The sequence below is a fragment of the Apus apus genome, chromosome Z (assembly GCF_020740795.1).
Source record: "Apus apus isolate bApuApu2 chromosome Z, bApuApu2.pri.cur, whole genome shotgun sequence".
NCBI lineage: Eukaryota > Metazoa > Chordata > Aves > Apodiformes > Apodidae > Apus > Apus apus.
The window spans coordinates 54944462-54960789 of NC_067312.1; the positions used below are offsets into that span (position 1 = coordinate 54944462).

At 42.8% G+C, this 16328-nt stretch overlaps 1 protein-coding gene across 3 annotated transcripts in view; it reads right to left on the reverse strand.

Moving 5' to 3' along the window:
* Positions 1-222: 222 nt before the first annotated feature.
* The window catches only part of LPAR1 (lysophosphatidic acid receptor 1), a 79757-nt gene continuing 63651 nt past the window's right edge, over positions 223-16328 (reverse strand). For all 3 annotated transcript variants that reach the window (XM_051643358.1, XM_051643357.1, XM_051643359.1), the window contains exon 4: positions 223-1288. In XM_051643358.1, coding sequence (XP_051499318.1) covers positions 987-1288 — 302 coding nt within the window. In that variant the 3' untranslated portion in view covers positions 223-986. The remainder of the gene's footprint in view (positions 1289-16328) is intronic.

Consider the following 16328-nt stretch of genomic DNA (forward strand, 5'->3'; position numbering starts at 1 on the left):
AACACATACACTTTTTCATTAAAAATCCCTTTGCTTTCTGACATGATAAAGAAAAGCATTCCAATGCCATAAATACATATTTTAAAAAAATAATCTGCTGATCTGAATGTAGCCCTTTGAGAGCTTTATGGATGTGTTCTACTTTAAGAACTTGTCCATGAAAAACTTGGGACCTTTCACATCTTACACATTTCATACCACACTTCAAAGAAGAACGTTAAATACCTTGTGACTAAAGTACTGTTTATTTCATAATCTAAACAAACACTGGAATACAGTCTAAGTTTTTCTACTTTCCTGCAGACTTTACAATGAGCTTTTTTTTTTTTCATAATTAAAACAATCTGCATACACACAGAACATGCATGCTCTCTAACACCAGTAATGAAGGTAAGAAGAGTCAGTTTCTGTCTTCTTCCTGTTGCCTGTATTAGAAAAAAATACTTTTGTTTTAACTGTAGTTATGGCAGTGTGGCTAAGGATTCCAAGACTAGAGCACAGTTTTACTCCCTGCACAGAAAATGTTCATCACAAGCATGCTGATGGTGATAAATATTACATGTCTATTAAATGATAGGCATACTTTTATCCCCTTTACTCCCTTTTTAAAAAGACTAAGTGGCTACATGTAAATGCAGTGAAGCAGGTATAAGCTTAATTAATCAGAGTTGATTCAGACTGGCACTAAGATGCAGCAAAGTCTGACGAAGTCTCAGTGAGGCTCTCCATGGGCTACCAATGACCTCCACCACAAGGCATCTGCTTCTGCTTTTTGAAAGTAGAAACCAAAGGCCTTGCAGCATGGCCAGTCCTGTGAAAAGGGCGGACCATGCCGGTGTGTTGGGCTCCCTGGAAATAGAAGCGCTTGTAGTCCATTAGTGTTTGACAAGACCTTGTGAGTGGGTTACCTCCTCCAGGGCCATGCGCCTGCCCTGCTCCGTGGCAGAGCTCGCTGCTCTTCATCGGCTGCATGGCTGGCTGCAGTTCTACACCACCGAGTGGTCATTGCTGTGGACACCAGCCAAGATGGTGTGGTTGAGCGAGGACGCTGACCGGTCTGAGCCTTCAGTGGGGCCGTTGGTGCTCTCGCTGCGCTGGCAGCAGAGGATCTGCTTGAAGGTGGCACTCATCTCCTTGTCCCGGTAGGAGTAGATGATGGGGTTCATGGCGGAGTTGAACTCTGCCAGAAGCAGGAAGAATTTTTCATAGGCCAGGACGTTGCACTGGGGACAGCAAACATCGAGGAGCAGCAAGACTAGTCCCGGGGTCCAGCAGATTATGAAAGCACCTAGGAAGAAAAAGAGCAGACAAACACAACAAAATGCACAAATATACTAATGCACTGTTACCCGTCAAAACATGATGAGAACCATTTGACTGGAAGCAGCAATGGTTAATTTTCTCTTTCAAGGGTATCGTTCCCACACTTATTTCTTCACTGACCTGATGAGAAGGCTGCCTTTCAGAGATCTGTAAATGGTTATGGGCAGAACATCAAAAGAGCAAGGCGTTACCCCCCACACTCACCATCTGAAACATTCTCTGCTTGGCAAATACATTTGCATTTAATGTTGATAATGAGGAACATTTTTCCCCTTCAGCTAGAGATCTCTGACTAATCAATCTCTTGATCAGGAGAAACAATACTGCAATTTACTTCTCAAACTAATAACAACAAAGAAAACCTTTCTGTGAGTGCTGTGACTGAAGCATCAGTAATAGAGAAAGAGTGGTGCAGACTGCAATTCTCAAGAAAAAGAAAGGCTGGGCCTTGTTAATCCATTTCAGCCTCATTATGTAATGGAAAGTCCTAAACACACATCCTTCTTGCACTGAAATGTCGTCCTTCAACAGATCTACTTTTTTTCTTAGGGCTCTATTCAGGCTCCTCAGGCTGCAATAGTGTAAATGTCAAAGAGCCTTACCCTGATTAAAAATGCTTCCCCCCCCTCCCTCTGCTTTGCAAAGCTCTGAGGGGGATAAAGCCTAGTGCAAAAAATCAGAGTTTCAGTGCAGAAATGCCTTGCACCTTATTGGGAGTACCAAGTTACGCGAAGATGCTAGTTCCTTGCAAGATATTTTAAATATAAGGACTGCTGGGGAAGCCCTTACACATCAAATCCTGTCAGAACAAAGATGGTACTCTTGAGATTTTCCAGACTGACATACTTGGCTGAGGTAGAAACCAAGGTCTTATCATCAGCAAACAGGCTCAGCGCAGGCAGCAGCAACAGGAGCTTCCCAGCACTAGTCAGTGAGCACTGTTTTCAAACAGGTTCTCCTGTCACTGTGGTATTTATTTGTTAAGCTACTGCCTGCACTTTTTCTGCAGTGATGCTCTCTGCAGGTCTAACAGCTGACTAAAGTTAGCCTCCACAGCCTCCACTGCCATGCCTGCTAAGAAGGTGCCAGCTATTTCCATCTTGGGCAGCAGCAGCTGTAAGCCATACAGACATCTTCCTGTTTGGATACCAAACCCACCTAGATCAAGCAGAAGAATGTTTTTCAAAGGGCTTTGCAAACACACAGGGTATGCCAGGTTACAGACACTGGTTGCCAACCAGGCAACCACAAACAGGCTTTCTGTGTACCAAAGAGCATCCATAAACTGTGCTGGCTTGCAATTTACGGTTCCACGGTGCTGCTCAATGCCTATCACTTTTCTGACCACCAAAGCTCACAAAGGGAAAGAAGCTGGTAGGCAAACTGCCAGCTGCCAGCAGAAAGCACTGATGTCTTTGGCCAAATGACTTTGCTACGGGGCTGGCAGCAATTTTACAGCAAAGGAATGAAACTCTCCCACGCTGAGGTGGCATCATGAATCATGAATCCACTTCATAGCTTTTGTCTACAGCTCTTTTGGATTCCAGTAGTCCTAGAAATGAGTACTTGAAACCCATGCAAAGGACTACAGTCTTTTGTCCCTTCCTTGTACCTCTTCCCAGAAGAGGAGAAAACTATTTGCAGGATTGTCTGGGTTGATACAGAGGCTGCCCTCTGCGTGGAGCAGCTTTGCTGAGCTGGTTTCTGCAGAAACCAAGACAATCTTTCAAATTCAGTCACTTGCTGCTGAAACTGTGCATGTTGTGCTCATTCAGCTTTCAAGCTACTGAGGCAGTGGAGGACTTTCTTCCAGCTTGAACATGTATTTTCTTCATTACAGGCTGCCTCAGGAGACAACAGCAGAGACAGGAACACTGCAAGTCACAGAATCTACAGTTAAGGACAAAAGATGATGACAGCATCACCAGGCCTATAGCAGAAAAATCCAACATGGAAACAATGGAGATGACAGGAAAGCTCTCCTAGCATTGTTCAAAGTTGCAATTGAAAGCTTCCAGATTTCCAAGTTTTATTTTATTTTTTTGTTTGTTTTGGTTTGGGTTCTTTTTGTGTGTGTGTTATTTTATTTTTTTTCCAAATCTGCTGTTGAGAAGCTAGATGTGCTAAACAGAACATTCTGTTGCTATTATTTTTGAGTATGCTGCAAGCAGCAAGAACAAGAAGCAATACAGTATGCTAGCTAGGCATTTGACCCTGGGAAAGCCCCAAAGTCTTCAACAAAAGTCCACATACAGTGCACTGCACTGAACACTGGTCTCAGGTGGAGTGTCTGAGACTCTCTGGGCTTCTCAGTATTTCAGATAGGTCCAATAATTTCTATGCTGAGGCTTGACATGGTTGCACTCAGGAAAACATGGGCTGTGCTTGAGCAAGCAACTAAATACTCTGTGCAGTCCATGCTACACTGAAGAAAAAAAAAAAAAAAGACATAAACAAAGGGTTGCCTTCCCATTCATTCTCTGGAAGAGAATGAAAATTGTTATTCTGTAATCTGTCACTCTGCTCCTCGTGCCGGGCCTGGAGCTGGGTCAACAATGCGCTGGCAGCCAGGAAGCCAGGATGTTTAGAGGAGAAGAAACCCACGTTGCCCAGCTCCAGACCCCCTTGGGTAGCATGGGCTTCCCACTACCTTGGCCCCCCCTGTAGACCAGGCCAGCTGTCCAGCCTGTTTCCTGCCAGCAGCAGTGGAGGGGACACGGCACTGAGCACCGCACCCGGCGCACACCGGGACAGCTGCTGAACAGACGGGCTCGGTTGTTACAGGGAGGTAAAAGCCATCAAAGCCAAGCCCCATTCAGTCCAGTGGGTTTTGTTTTACTTTAGCCCCTGGGACTTTCATAGCAAAACTTCTCACCACGCTAATGGCTCCAGTGGCTTATTAAGTACTTTCAAATGCTGACACAAAGAATGCCTTGAGTTTTCTCACTTGTTACTTAACTGACAGTACCCTGGAAAATACTGGAAAGCATCACCCACGGTAAGGGCATATTTGAGTTAGATACAACACAAGGGACATAAAAATGTCAGGATCCATTTACTTCAGATTTAGGAAACATAATCTTTTAAAAATGGAATTCTTTCCCTGGAAGGAAAAATAGCCTGAAATTTATTTTTCTACTTCTTACTTGAAATATTTGTCAAAGTAAAGTCATGCTAAGTTAAATGAGGTTAAATTCTTCCCTTTCCAGAAATCTGTTGCGCATTGATTTCACCAAGAATGAAGATCTAAAAATATCACATCTAATAAAACAATGAGATCCAAAAGCGTCCTGCTGCCGTACACTTGAAACCCTGAAACGTACACTGAAATCTCTATGTATTTTTCTGTTCAGGAGGAGAACTGAGAACAGCCCAAAATACAGTGTGAGTAATTTCCAGGTGTATCTTAGCATTTTACAAACTTGGCCAAACCCACATTACAATTATATACACTGCACTCAGTGAATCAATTCTACTCATCTTAGTGGATGACACAAAGCTGTGTGACTTTTAAATATTTATTTATTTATTTATTTATTTATTTATTTATTTATTTATTTTAGGAATGGCATTGCATCTTTTAAAAGGATTTAAGGACAAAAGAGGGAAAGGGTCCCTGTAGACTGAGAAGCAGGTTTTGCAGCAGGAAATCTGAGTCACAACACAGGGGTCATATCTCATTTTCTGTTACTGTGTGATACCTCACAAACAAGGCTGAAACAGTTGTTACTTGTGCACAGCCTGTCTTGCTGTGGCAGAAGATCACTGAGGCTGTCCAGTGGCCATGATATGACTACATCACCTCTCTCCTGAACCTTTGTCTGGTGCACCCATGCAGATTTTATTTCCACAATAGTTGCATGCTTGGAACTCCTGGGTAAAGGGTGGCATGGCCTCACAGCCAGGTTTGATTGCGAGAGAGTAAAAACTGTTGTGGGCAGTAGGCATATGAAACCAGCCATGATAAATTGCACAAGAAATGAGTGATAGAAAAACAAAAGAGAAAATAACTCCAAAAATCTGAAGCAGGAAAGAAACAAGCTATATGAGAATAATCACTGATGAACTAGTCACTCATTATTAGGTCCTTGTCCCTCTTAGAACTGTCTGCAAAATGAACCAAATAAACTGCAGATGGTACAGAAAGATAAATTAGGAAAAAAGGATACAAATAGAAACAGCATCTTAAAACACAGAAATATTATTTTAAGGCTGTATTTGAATGACAGATCACCTCGGGGCTACTGCAGTCAAGTATGCCTGCTGGTTTAGTTTACTACTAAGCACTGACAATTCAGGATGACTTTTTCTTCTACTGGGGACCTGTCTTAAATGCCTGTATTTACAAAAACTTGCTAAGAATGAAAGTCAGTAAAAGCCCCTCTTCTGAGAAGCAGACATACCCAGAGGATCTGACATAGTTAGGGGAAAAGAGGTTGAAGAGGGGGGAAAAAACATTGTCAGTTTGTCTTGCAGACCTATTTTTGTTTGTTTTTTTTTAAGGCAGACACTGCACAGATTGGAACCAATGCTTGGAGAAATCACTTCCAAGCAACCATTCCTCTATGTGCATGGCAGGAGCATTTGGTCCAACTTTATCTTAGGGCTGCAGATTAAATTGTTTTATTACTGCTACAGACAGAAAGTGAGCCTTGTTTTAGCAGGACACGGATCAGCTGCACTATGTATTTTTGTTTTAGGCTTGGCTCCAGGAGGATGTAAGAAGTTCACAAACAAGATGCCGGGGGCATGTTAGCACACAGCCCCCAGGGACCACGCACGGCCAGCCACGGCAGGGGTGGCATGGCAGAGCACCCTGAGGCTCACCTGCTGTTCCCCTCCAGCAGCTCCCTGGGGCCACAGTGTCCCTGTGTCACCCCTGTAATGAGCAGTAGGTCAAGGATGAAATTCAGCCTCCAACACCCACCCTGATTCCAAAGACCAGCACACGGCCCCCTCTTAGTGACCAGACTGGACGGCTACTTGTGAAACTTCTCAGGTCACAGGCAAAGCATTTCCTAGGCAACACTTTTTTGTTGTTGTTGTTTTGTTTTCCTTTTTTTTTTTTTTTTGCCTTTTGCCTTGGATGTTTAAGTCTGTGTTTATTCCGTGAATGTTTATTTTCCTCTAACTCACAACAGCATAACAAAAGAAGTGCTTCTGCCCCTGCCAAGTCACACATGGCTTTCTCTCAGAGGCTCTGGTGGGATGAGGCTCTTGTTAATGCACACCTGTTCTAAGACACCCCTTTTCTCCTGCTTAACCATATTCTGTCCCTTTTGTGTGCCCTCTTCCACCCCTCTTGGGTGTTAACCCTGACTACTGTTTTCTGGCATGGCCTCACACTCACCCTGCAAATTCCTCATATGGAGAAGTCCATATGGACGGGAAAAAAAAAGAAGGGGCCTCTTTCAGGGAGTGAAAGAAGAGGGAAAAAAGATTTTGCTTGTGTTTGCAGTTTTGCTATGATTACAGAAACAGGATAAGATAGTACTGTATCCAAGACAGAAAAGACTCACTCCAGCTGAACTGCAGGGACATTTACATTCTGCTGGTGTTGCCCACCTTCCCTTGTCTACCTGCTGTTCTCTCCAAATCCCCTCCTGTTCTCAGGGTGGCACTCGTGATGGGTGGCTACAATACCTCTTTTACAGGAACAATGATGACTGAGACAGGAAAGGACACTGAGTATCGCTACCAGTTACCAACACAAGAAGGGTCTTGCTGCACTTTCTGCAGGCTGAATGCAATGCTATGGGGAGATGAAATCCCTAGAAATCCGTACCATTTTCCACATCTCGATATGATCTCACGCTCAGCAGGGAAAGCCTCTTGCTATGCTAGCTGAGGAGCATGCTCATCAGCTGCAAAACAACTGCAGCTCCTCATGTGCTAGCCATGTGTAAGCTTTGTCAATAACCGTCCTCATCACACTGCGTATTATCCTGTGCATAGCATGAACAGACAGAAGCACTGCATGAAACAGCTCTTATTTACAGCTATGTATTTTTCCCTCAGATTTAAATATTAATGAATGAAATCTAAAATGAATGCTGAACTATTATACATGCAAAAGATACATGAAGATCATTTATCATGCTGTAAACATACAGAGTGTAGGAGTAATTTTTCTAATTCTAGTCTGACATAGTTTTCCTCGGTTTTGCCACAACATCACTAGAATATGTAGAACTTGGTGGATAAAACACAGTTCTTGCTGTTTTTTGTAGTTTCTGCTGGATATAGTCAGCATGGCGGTAAGGTTTGCTTCCACCCACGGAATTTTTGTGTGGAAAAAAAAAAGTGACTACCACATATGGACCAGATTAACAAATGTAAAATAATCCTATGTTAAATTTGGCAAATTCTGCAGAACTTCAGGTATGAAAGGCTTGCCTTTCCATCCACAGATTCCAAAAGGCTTGAGGAGGATGATAGTGACAGACAATCCTTGAAAAATACCCTGGGTTGAGGAGAGCAGTATGCAGCGTGCCAGTAAGAACTTGCTGAAAAGTATCCTATCAAAATCCCTTTGTTTATTTAAAGTGTCTTTATTTAAGGAAGCTGTATGAATTTGAAATAATAAAATATTCATAGCACACTCTTTCTGCAGCTTCTGGTTGAGTGCAAAACGTTGCATTCTCTGACATGTCTGGGAGACTTTCATGCAATGGCCCCTTTGGATTTCAAGTCAAACATTTCTCTGGTGGGACTGTATGTGACAGAAAGGGGGAATACCTCCAGCAGGGTAAAACAGGAAACAAGAAACAAAACAAAGCCAGATAAAACCTATATTCATATTAATTCATCAGTACCTTACATATGCTTCTCACAGGATGATTTGGAGCAAGAGGACCCAAGCAAACAAGAGCAAGTGCAGAACTACAGATCATATGGGACAAGCTGGGTGATGTGACATATCAGCTTCTTGCACAACACTATACATGCCCCAGCCCTGGGGACTCCTGTTCTGGTCTTCCATGAGCTGAACAGCACTAAACACGCAGATTGTAGGTAAAATACTGACCTCAGCTTTTTCAAGTATCTGAACTCCATGTGAAAAGTTGACAGGTTTACTAGATTTTTCAGTCTACTGCACCCATTTTTTCACAAAGCCATTTCTGCACAAAGTGTTTCTGCTAGTACTGCATCCATTCCCTGATTTCCTACTTTCTCCACAACTATATGCACAGGCACTGTCCAACCTTTTCCTGAATCCTGTTCTGGGATTTTGTGTTGTTTGGTTTGGTCAGGCTTTGCACAAAATAAGGGCTGGATCATGTAGGAAGACAAGAATCATGTCTTGCTCCAAAATGCATTTCCACTTCCCAGCAGGAATACAACATGTGTCTGCTTCAAGTACCTGTCTTCACCTTTGAACTCTTGTGCACAGAACTTATTTGGTGTTTAAGGCATGGCTGCCTTTGTCAACAAATTACCGCTTCTCTGAGGAACCTTGCTGCTTCCCTCTTGAAGCATTATATTAACTTTAAAACATGTTAATGACTTAACACAAAAGCTTCCCTAGGGCTCTGCTTGTGCCCTAGCAGAGCAGCAGCTCTGCTGGGAGCAGCAGCAAACTTGCCCACAAAGGGTGAAGTCTGAGTGTATGTTAGAACCACTTCATTCTGGGCCTAAATATTTAATATCTCACCTGTGTCTGTTTACCCTTTAATCCTGATCACCCTGTTCCTTTTCAGAAAAAAAAAAAAAAAAAAAGTAAAAAACTCTTCCAAATGGACATACATTCTTGCCCACAACTATACTCCTACTGGCTTATAGACACCTTTGCTAGAGGTTAGCCTCTGCTCTCCCTGGTCTCTTCCAGTGTTCATATCATCACATTGTTCCTGACAATTTATCATTTAAATAATCTTTCTTAAAAATTCCCCTGTAAAATCTTTAGGACAAACCTCTCCTTTTAAACTAAACACCCTTCTGCATCTACACATGCTGCACATTGGGCCAACTGAAGATACACCTGACTTACCATGGGGTTTCATATTTGCCAACAACCCCATTGGCACCACTAACCACCATCTCTGAGCACAGTAATGCCCAGACAGAAAATGCAGTCGGTTAGGCTGCATCTTCAGCCACCATATCTTCCCACTTCTTGGGGTGGCCGACACCTTTGGTCTTCTCTTTCTCCTTCAGTTTGCAAGCCCAGACCAGAGGTAATGAAGAGCAGCTTTCCCTCAGTAGGACTTGTAAACGGCACCCATGGGAGCACTTTGTGCTCGCTGCCCCTGAGTGCTTGCTGCCTAGTGCTGGAGACTGGGTATGCTGACATGTGGTCTTCTGGCTTTCCTTCTGGAGGTCCTATCTGATGGGTGTCTTCTCACCTGGACCCTGGGTGACCTTTTCACAGAGCCTGGCATCAGTGGTGGATGTTTCAGATGCTGCATGGGTCTCCACGCTCTTGTGTGTCTCTGTAGTATCTGAAGCTTTTGAAGTTTGAAACAGAAACAGACAGAAAAGCCTGCAGAGGACCAGTAACAAAACAGAACAAACTGAAGAGAAAATAAGACATGGGCAGAAGCAAGCCATCAAAACTTAGGGGTTTATTTCAGAGGTGCTTGTTAAACTCTAGCCCAGGCTAACACTTGCTTGGTGTCATTCTCTGCTGATCACAGTCCTATAAAATGAGTTCGCTGGTCTTCAGCCAGCTGACCTAGCTGCCCTCAAGTATTCCTTGGCTGACATCTCTGAAGGAGAAATCAAATGCTAATGTAAATGGAGGAGACCAGGACTGTTTTTCAGCTGACACCAGCAAACCAGAGGTCTTTGAACATGTCCTCCTTTCAAACATATGCGTCTCATGGTTTTGAAGAACACCTTGCAAGGATGGCATGAGCAACTGACTTTCCAAAAAAGAAAAGCAAAAGCTCCAGCCTATGGCAATTTAACTTCAAATTAAAAGGTTGTTAGGGAAAAATTTGCTGCTGATGTAGTGACTGCAGAAGGGAGATGGTGCTCCCCCACAGCCCCCAGCAAAAAATGAAAGTAGGAGTTTTATCTATAAAAAGCATTTTAGACAATAACAGGAAGTCATTAAACGCCAATGGTCAGGATTCCAACTGATTTCTAAATTCATAAAGATATGCAAAGCTAATCTCTGAATAAAAGCCTGGCGGTTGCCAAAGCAATCTGAGTATTTATCTCTGTGTAAAGACAAACAGTAGTCCCTGTGGAGTTTTGCTGCTGCCAAAAACCTGACACACAAAGGAAATTTTGGTGTCTTTTTCAACTTCCAGGCATTCCAGACAAGCCTTTATGCTCTACTACGGACACAAATGCTCCTGCAATCCCTAATCAGTGGCGGAAGCTTGGCTGTAAAATGAGCACAAAAGCTCAGATGATAAGAAACTCCTGAGGCTCACAGTACTGATCTCCCCGGGTCATGCTGACATAGGATAAAGAAAATCAGGCAACACGTCTGGAGAAAATTAGAAGAGTCACAGAATGGTAGGTGTTAGAAGGAACCTGTGCTGATCATCTAGTCCACCCCCCCGCTAGAGCAGGATCTCCTAGAGCAGATTACACAGGAACCTGTTCAGACAGGTTTTGAATGTCTCCAGAGAAGGAGACTACACAACCTCTCTGGGAAGCCTGTTCCAGTGCTCTGTTACCCTCAGAGTAAAGAAGTATTTTCTCATATATAGGTTAAACCTCCTGTTTACCAGTTTGTGACCACTGTCCCTTGTTTTGTCACTGGACACCACTGAGAAGAGTCTGACCTCATCCTCCTGACACATGCCCTTTAGATATTTTTAAGTATTAATGAGATCCCCCCTCAGCCTCTGTTTCTCTAAGCTAAACAAACCTAGGTCTCTTAGCCTTTCTTTTCCGTATGGTAGATGCTCCAGTCCCTTAATCATCTTAGTGGCCCTGTGCTGGACTAATTTCAGTAGTTCCTGAAACCTCCTTTCAGCCCATACCTGGCATCATACTTGCATCCCCTAGTCCAAACTCAGTCAGGATCCTCTTTACACGATCTTTACGCTGATTGCTCAAGGCCATGACTGGGTGCAGGACAGACCCATCCCCAACCCTGTCCTAGGGATATGGGAGAGGCTTTCAGGTACCAGAGGTGGGACAGCTGGAGGTCAGCAGGTCTGGACTCTCTTCTGCCATGCTTCCACAAGGTATGTTCAGCATGCTTGGGACCTGGGTGTTTCACTGTTTCTCTAGTACCTACAGCTTTCAATCACAGAAAAATAACTCTGGCCATGTTGAAAAAACTCTGTTTGGCCCCTTTTCCTTTGGAAATCTATATTCCCCCTGTGGTACTCTGGTACTTTCCCAGGGATAGTCACTCAATGCTACACTCAAACAACAGAGCTTGTTTAGGAGTTTTCAAACAACTTTGTTACAAAAGATTGTTTAATTGTATTTTCTTTTGTTGTTAAGGACATTAGGCATTACTGCTATTATGTTTGGATAAGCTCCAGTTGCAACACAAGTTTCCAAATGAAGCATGGGCGGATGCAATTTAATATGTAAAGGACTGCTTTGATTCTTACATAAGACAAAACTAATAATATTAGAAAAAAAATATTAGCCTCAATCTGCTTCCTTAATAGGAATAAAATTTGTTCTACTATGCTAGTACCAGACTGTGAATAGGAGAAAGTGTTACAAAAACGTAGAGATACTAAAAATGACTGTATTATATACCAGCTGTACCTCAGCTGCAAGAAAACTGCAAGTCCTTTTTATTTTTCTACAGCTAAACTGCAATTTATGTGATTATAGCTAGCTGGTTAAGCTGTGGTAGACTCCCCTTGAGGGAAATGCATGAAAATCAGTTACTAAAACAGTTTTAAGAAGTAGAATCTACCATGACAGCTCTGCTCCCCTGCAAACATTAAGAGCATGAGCTCTGGAGCAAAGCGGACAACAAGGGAAATACCCTCTTGGTTAAGAGGATGTCATTCCAAAATAAACCTTCCTAGAACATCAGTCTGTCTTTGGGGTATCTTAGGATGCCCTCCTCCCCAAGATGACCGTCTACTCTTAATCTGAATGTTAACAAATCAAAATACTGCCTTAAGGCAGAAAATACAGCTTTTTGTCTGTATTTATACACAGAAGAAGAGACATGGTTTAAAGGGATGCAGCTACCTCTTGGTTCTCACAGATGCCTCTGAATTCCCTTGGTATATCTTATTTTTCCTGTTTGGACAAGATGCCATTATACTGTAAGTTATGTCTTACATGTCAGGAAGAATGAAAGATCAGTATTTTATCAACTTCTAGTAAGCCAGTCTCTGGATTAGTTAAAAATGTTATCATGCAGAAAGAAGCACTGCAACAGAGTACAGTAGGTACTTTTTTCCCCTGTCAGGAGAGTATTTACCTACCTGCAGCATGTAATTTTACAGCAGTAACAACAGCATTTCCCATACTTAAAATGGGAAATACAGTGAACAAGTCTGGAAATGTTCCATTGCTGGTGGTGAATATTTAGAATCCAGTGGCAGCTTTTCTGTTATTTCCTTTGTATTTACCACTACAGAATCTATAGTGATTTAAAGTCTTCAGGCAAACACAGAAGACAGCTTTGATAAAATTTAGCCTTTATTTCAACTCATAACTTCAAGAACCACTTTGCCAAACTATGCATCATACTGGGGCGAAAAAGGTGTCCCTAGAGCTAGCCCTTTCTCTAGCCAGAACACAGCTGTGGAAAACCCAGGGAATGCAGCTATTAGGGGAGTGATGCTCTGCAGTTCTGTTTTATGTCAGGACAAGCTGGCAAAAAACAAAACAAGGGAAAAATTCAAAAAGCACTAGACACCCTCGTCACTAAAACGGGAACCCCAGTCTCGCTGACTTAAAGGCATAGCCACTAAGACTGCTTCAGGATTGAATGAGTGATGAATCCTTTCTCCATGACTGAGTTTTGTGCACATTTTGTGCACTGATTGATTATTTGAATTGGATTTTGCATACTGAACTGATCCTGGTATTTCAGTTGGTTTTCAGGGACAGTGCTCTACCCTTGGCAGTCTATTCTCCTGTTCTAAATTTAACCCCTGCAAAGCTAAGTATGGCACCTAAACCTGCCCAAGAACAGTGCTTGCCTTTCAGCTACCGTGTTAGCACCACATCCTGCGTCACTGTGGCTTAAAGATTTATATATAAATAGTCTATGAAACCACAAAAAAGAGCATTATCATACTATTCTGAAGGTTGCTCAATCTGCATGTTTCTGAGGATGTGACTCCTTTGACCTCTGACACACAGTTTGCTCCAGTGTCCCCATAAAAGACTGTAGATTTTGGCTGTGATAAAAAGGAGGAACAATAATAATGAAGGGAAAAAAAAAAAAGGCCCTAAGTCTTCTATTTCAGTACACTTACTCCCAGCTACTCATGAAAGAGCAATTGTATTGCAGCAGAATACTGAACTTTCAACACTAGAACTGGGCTGATTCCCAGGCACCTTCATCTTTTTCAGGGGTGTTCATGAGAAGTGCCAGACAAAGGCCATTTAAATCCAGCCCCTATCTACCAAGCAAGGAAGGAAGAGGCATAAACACTGCTGCTTTCTCAGTAATGTGCCTCAACTGCAGCTTAGCTTTGTCCTAGGTCTTCTGCTGCTGGGCATGAAAGAGATGTTCCCACTGAACTCTCGGCCTCTTTAATGAGACTGCCAAAGAGGACAGTAGTTGTTTTCTACTGTCACCTGTCTTCAGACTAAGGGCAAAGACCTTACACTTGTCCTTCACAGTGACATGGAGAGGGTCAGAGAGGGCAGAGCTTGTGGCTGTGTACAGGCAGGTGCTCCTTGTGGACCTGCTGGGGGGCCCGCTGCTTTTGCAGGGCAAGAACACGAAAATTCTTCCCTTTTAGCACTCTCTGCTTGCCAGGGACTTCAATCCTCAAAGGATAAGGGATTTAAATGCCATTCTGTGTAAAATCTTTGGCAGTTGAAAATGAAACCATCTACAAGTTTTGAAGATACAAGAGATATTTTAAACAATTCTCTGAGATGTGGACTGAAGCAATCTTTTACTAATTTACATCACCATTATGTCTGACAGGGCAGTACTGTACCTTTAAAAATAACCACTAAGAACAGTTTGATTAGATATGGCAGATTAGCTATATACAGTGCAGGCCATGCCAACAGCTGCTGGAGGCAGAAGATACCTGTGAAGGCATTTGCTTCACACTTGGAAAGCCTGAGATGGCATACAGAGATCAACAAAACACCCAAGAAGCAAGCCTAATTTGTTCTGCATGCTCTTAATGGCTCTTAGGTCTCTCTAATCCCCTCTGGCTGATCCCGCACACTATGCCCACCAGCCCCATCTGCACTCCATGCTGCTTTGATCACTCCATGGGAACAGGCTTCTAATGCAGGTTTGAGCTTTCTGCTCAGAGAGAGAGGACAGCATATAAATGGGGAGCAAGGCATTGAGGAAGTTATAACTACACTGACTTCCACAAGCAGTAGTAAAAAAAGCTGCTAACAGTACAACTGCATTGAAAGCAGGCATTTAGAAGAAAAACAAAAGGCTCCTCCATACTTACTCTGTGGAAAATCAGAAGAAGTTTGTGCCAGATTACGAGCTGACAAAAGAAGGTCTTAGTATGGTTGAAGCCATCTACTGTATTGCATCCTACTGCTTTAAACAATACAGGGTTGTGATTATGGATACAGGTTGCAAAATGGAAAATTTAACTCCTATAACACTAGCTATTGTTTCCCAGTCAAAGAGAAACTGAAGGACCAAGACTGCCACCAAACCATAAAGGCAATTTCCATCTACCTTCACCAGCTGCATAGATCTACAGCTCACCTGATGGGGCAGCAAATTGACCGATTTGCAGAAGGGGTGAAACATCCAAGATGATTAAAAAAGACACTTCCTCCAATTTCTGCTGCCAGGTTCTCAATCGCTCCGTGCTAAAAACCACAACCTACAGCACCAAGCACACAGGCTGTGCCCAGCAGCTTTGCTCAGTTGTACCAGCACGTCCTGGTGGTGGAACCTGGAGACACAGGAAATGTTTTACTGCAATTACGTGTGCTGGCTAATTAAGCACCAGCACAGAGTATTCTTCTTCCAGCACAGACCCAAAACAGTGCCTGCAGGATAATTCAGATGTTTTAATTAGCACTGCTTGCAGTAGCTTAAGTCAGATTGTTCTGGGACCAACACACAGACACATGAATTTGCAGTATTTCTGCAGTTGTTTTTAGCAGGTATTTGTGGGCTTGCACCTAAAGAAAATGCGAAGCTCCATGAGATAAATTCAGACCTTTGAGGCAAAAGGCCTTCCACTGAGGAATTTTTTGGGTTGAGGAAAAAAAAGTCAAAAAAGCAATTACTGCATTGTAAGCAAATTGTTTTCAAAATCCTTCTCAGCAAAGTAACTGCTTCCAAGAAGTACCTCTGCTGCTCTAAATGAAACACTGTTTTTTTTACTCTTCAGAAGTGAATAAAACCCCTTAACTATTCAGCAACACGCTAAAGGAAGGCAATCAGAGCTGACCACATTTTCTTTTAAAATGCTTTAACAACTAAAGGAATATTGAGGAAATACTGAGGTAAACTCTAACACAGCAGCAGTGTGTACCTAAAGGAGGAGCCTTTGATGGAAAATTACATCAGCTTTTGCTGGACTTCATTCAAAGTTCCTGGTGATATTTGCTGGCTCTTCACCATTTCTCTGCAGAGCTAATGATCTGTGCTCTGTCTAGCAAAACTAGGGATGAATACACCAAGACAAAGAGGCCATTTCAGTGCTGTAGGAAAAGCACTTATCTCCAACTGCTTGTATTTAAGAGGCAGGTTGTGTAGGCTTGGGATTGGTCTCAGCTGTGTCTCAATAAGGAGCCAAACCAACTAGCCCAACAAGGTTCCAATCAACTGGTTTCTTACTAGCTGTTCTACAGACTGTGAGGGGAGAAGAGCACGGATTTTTTGTGTCTGGTACCTTCTTCAAGAGGCAAGCAACAAGGGATAGCTACATCTTTCATACTCCAAA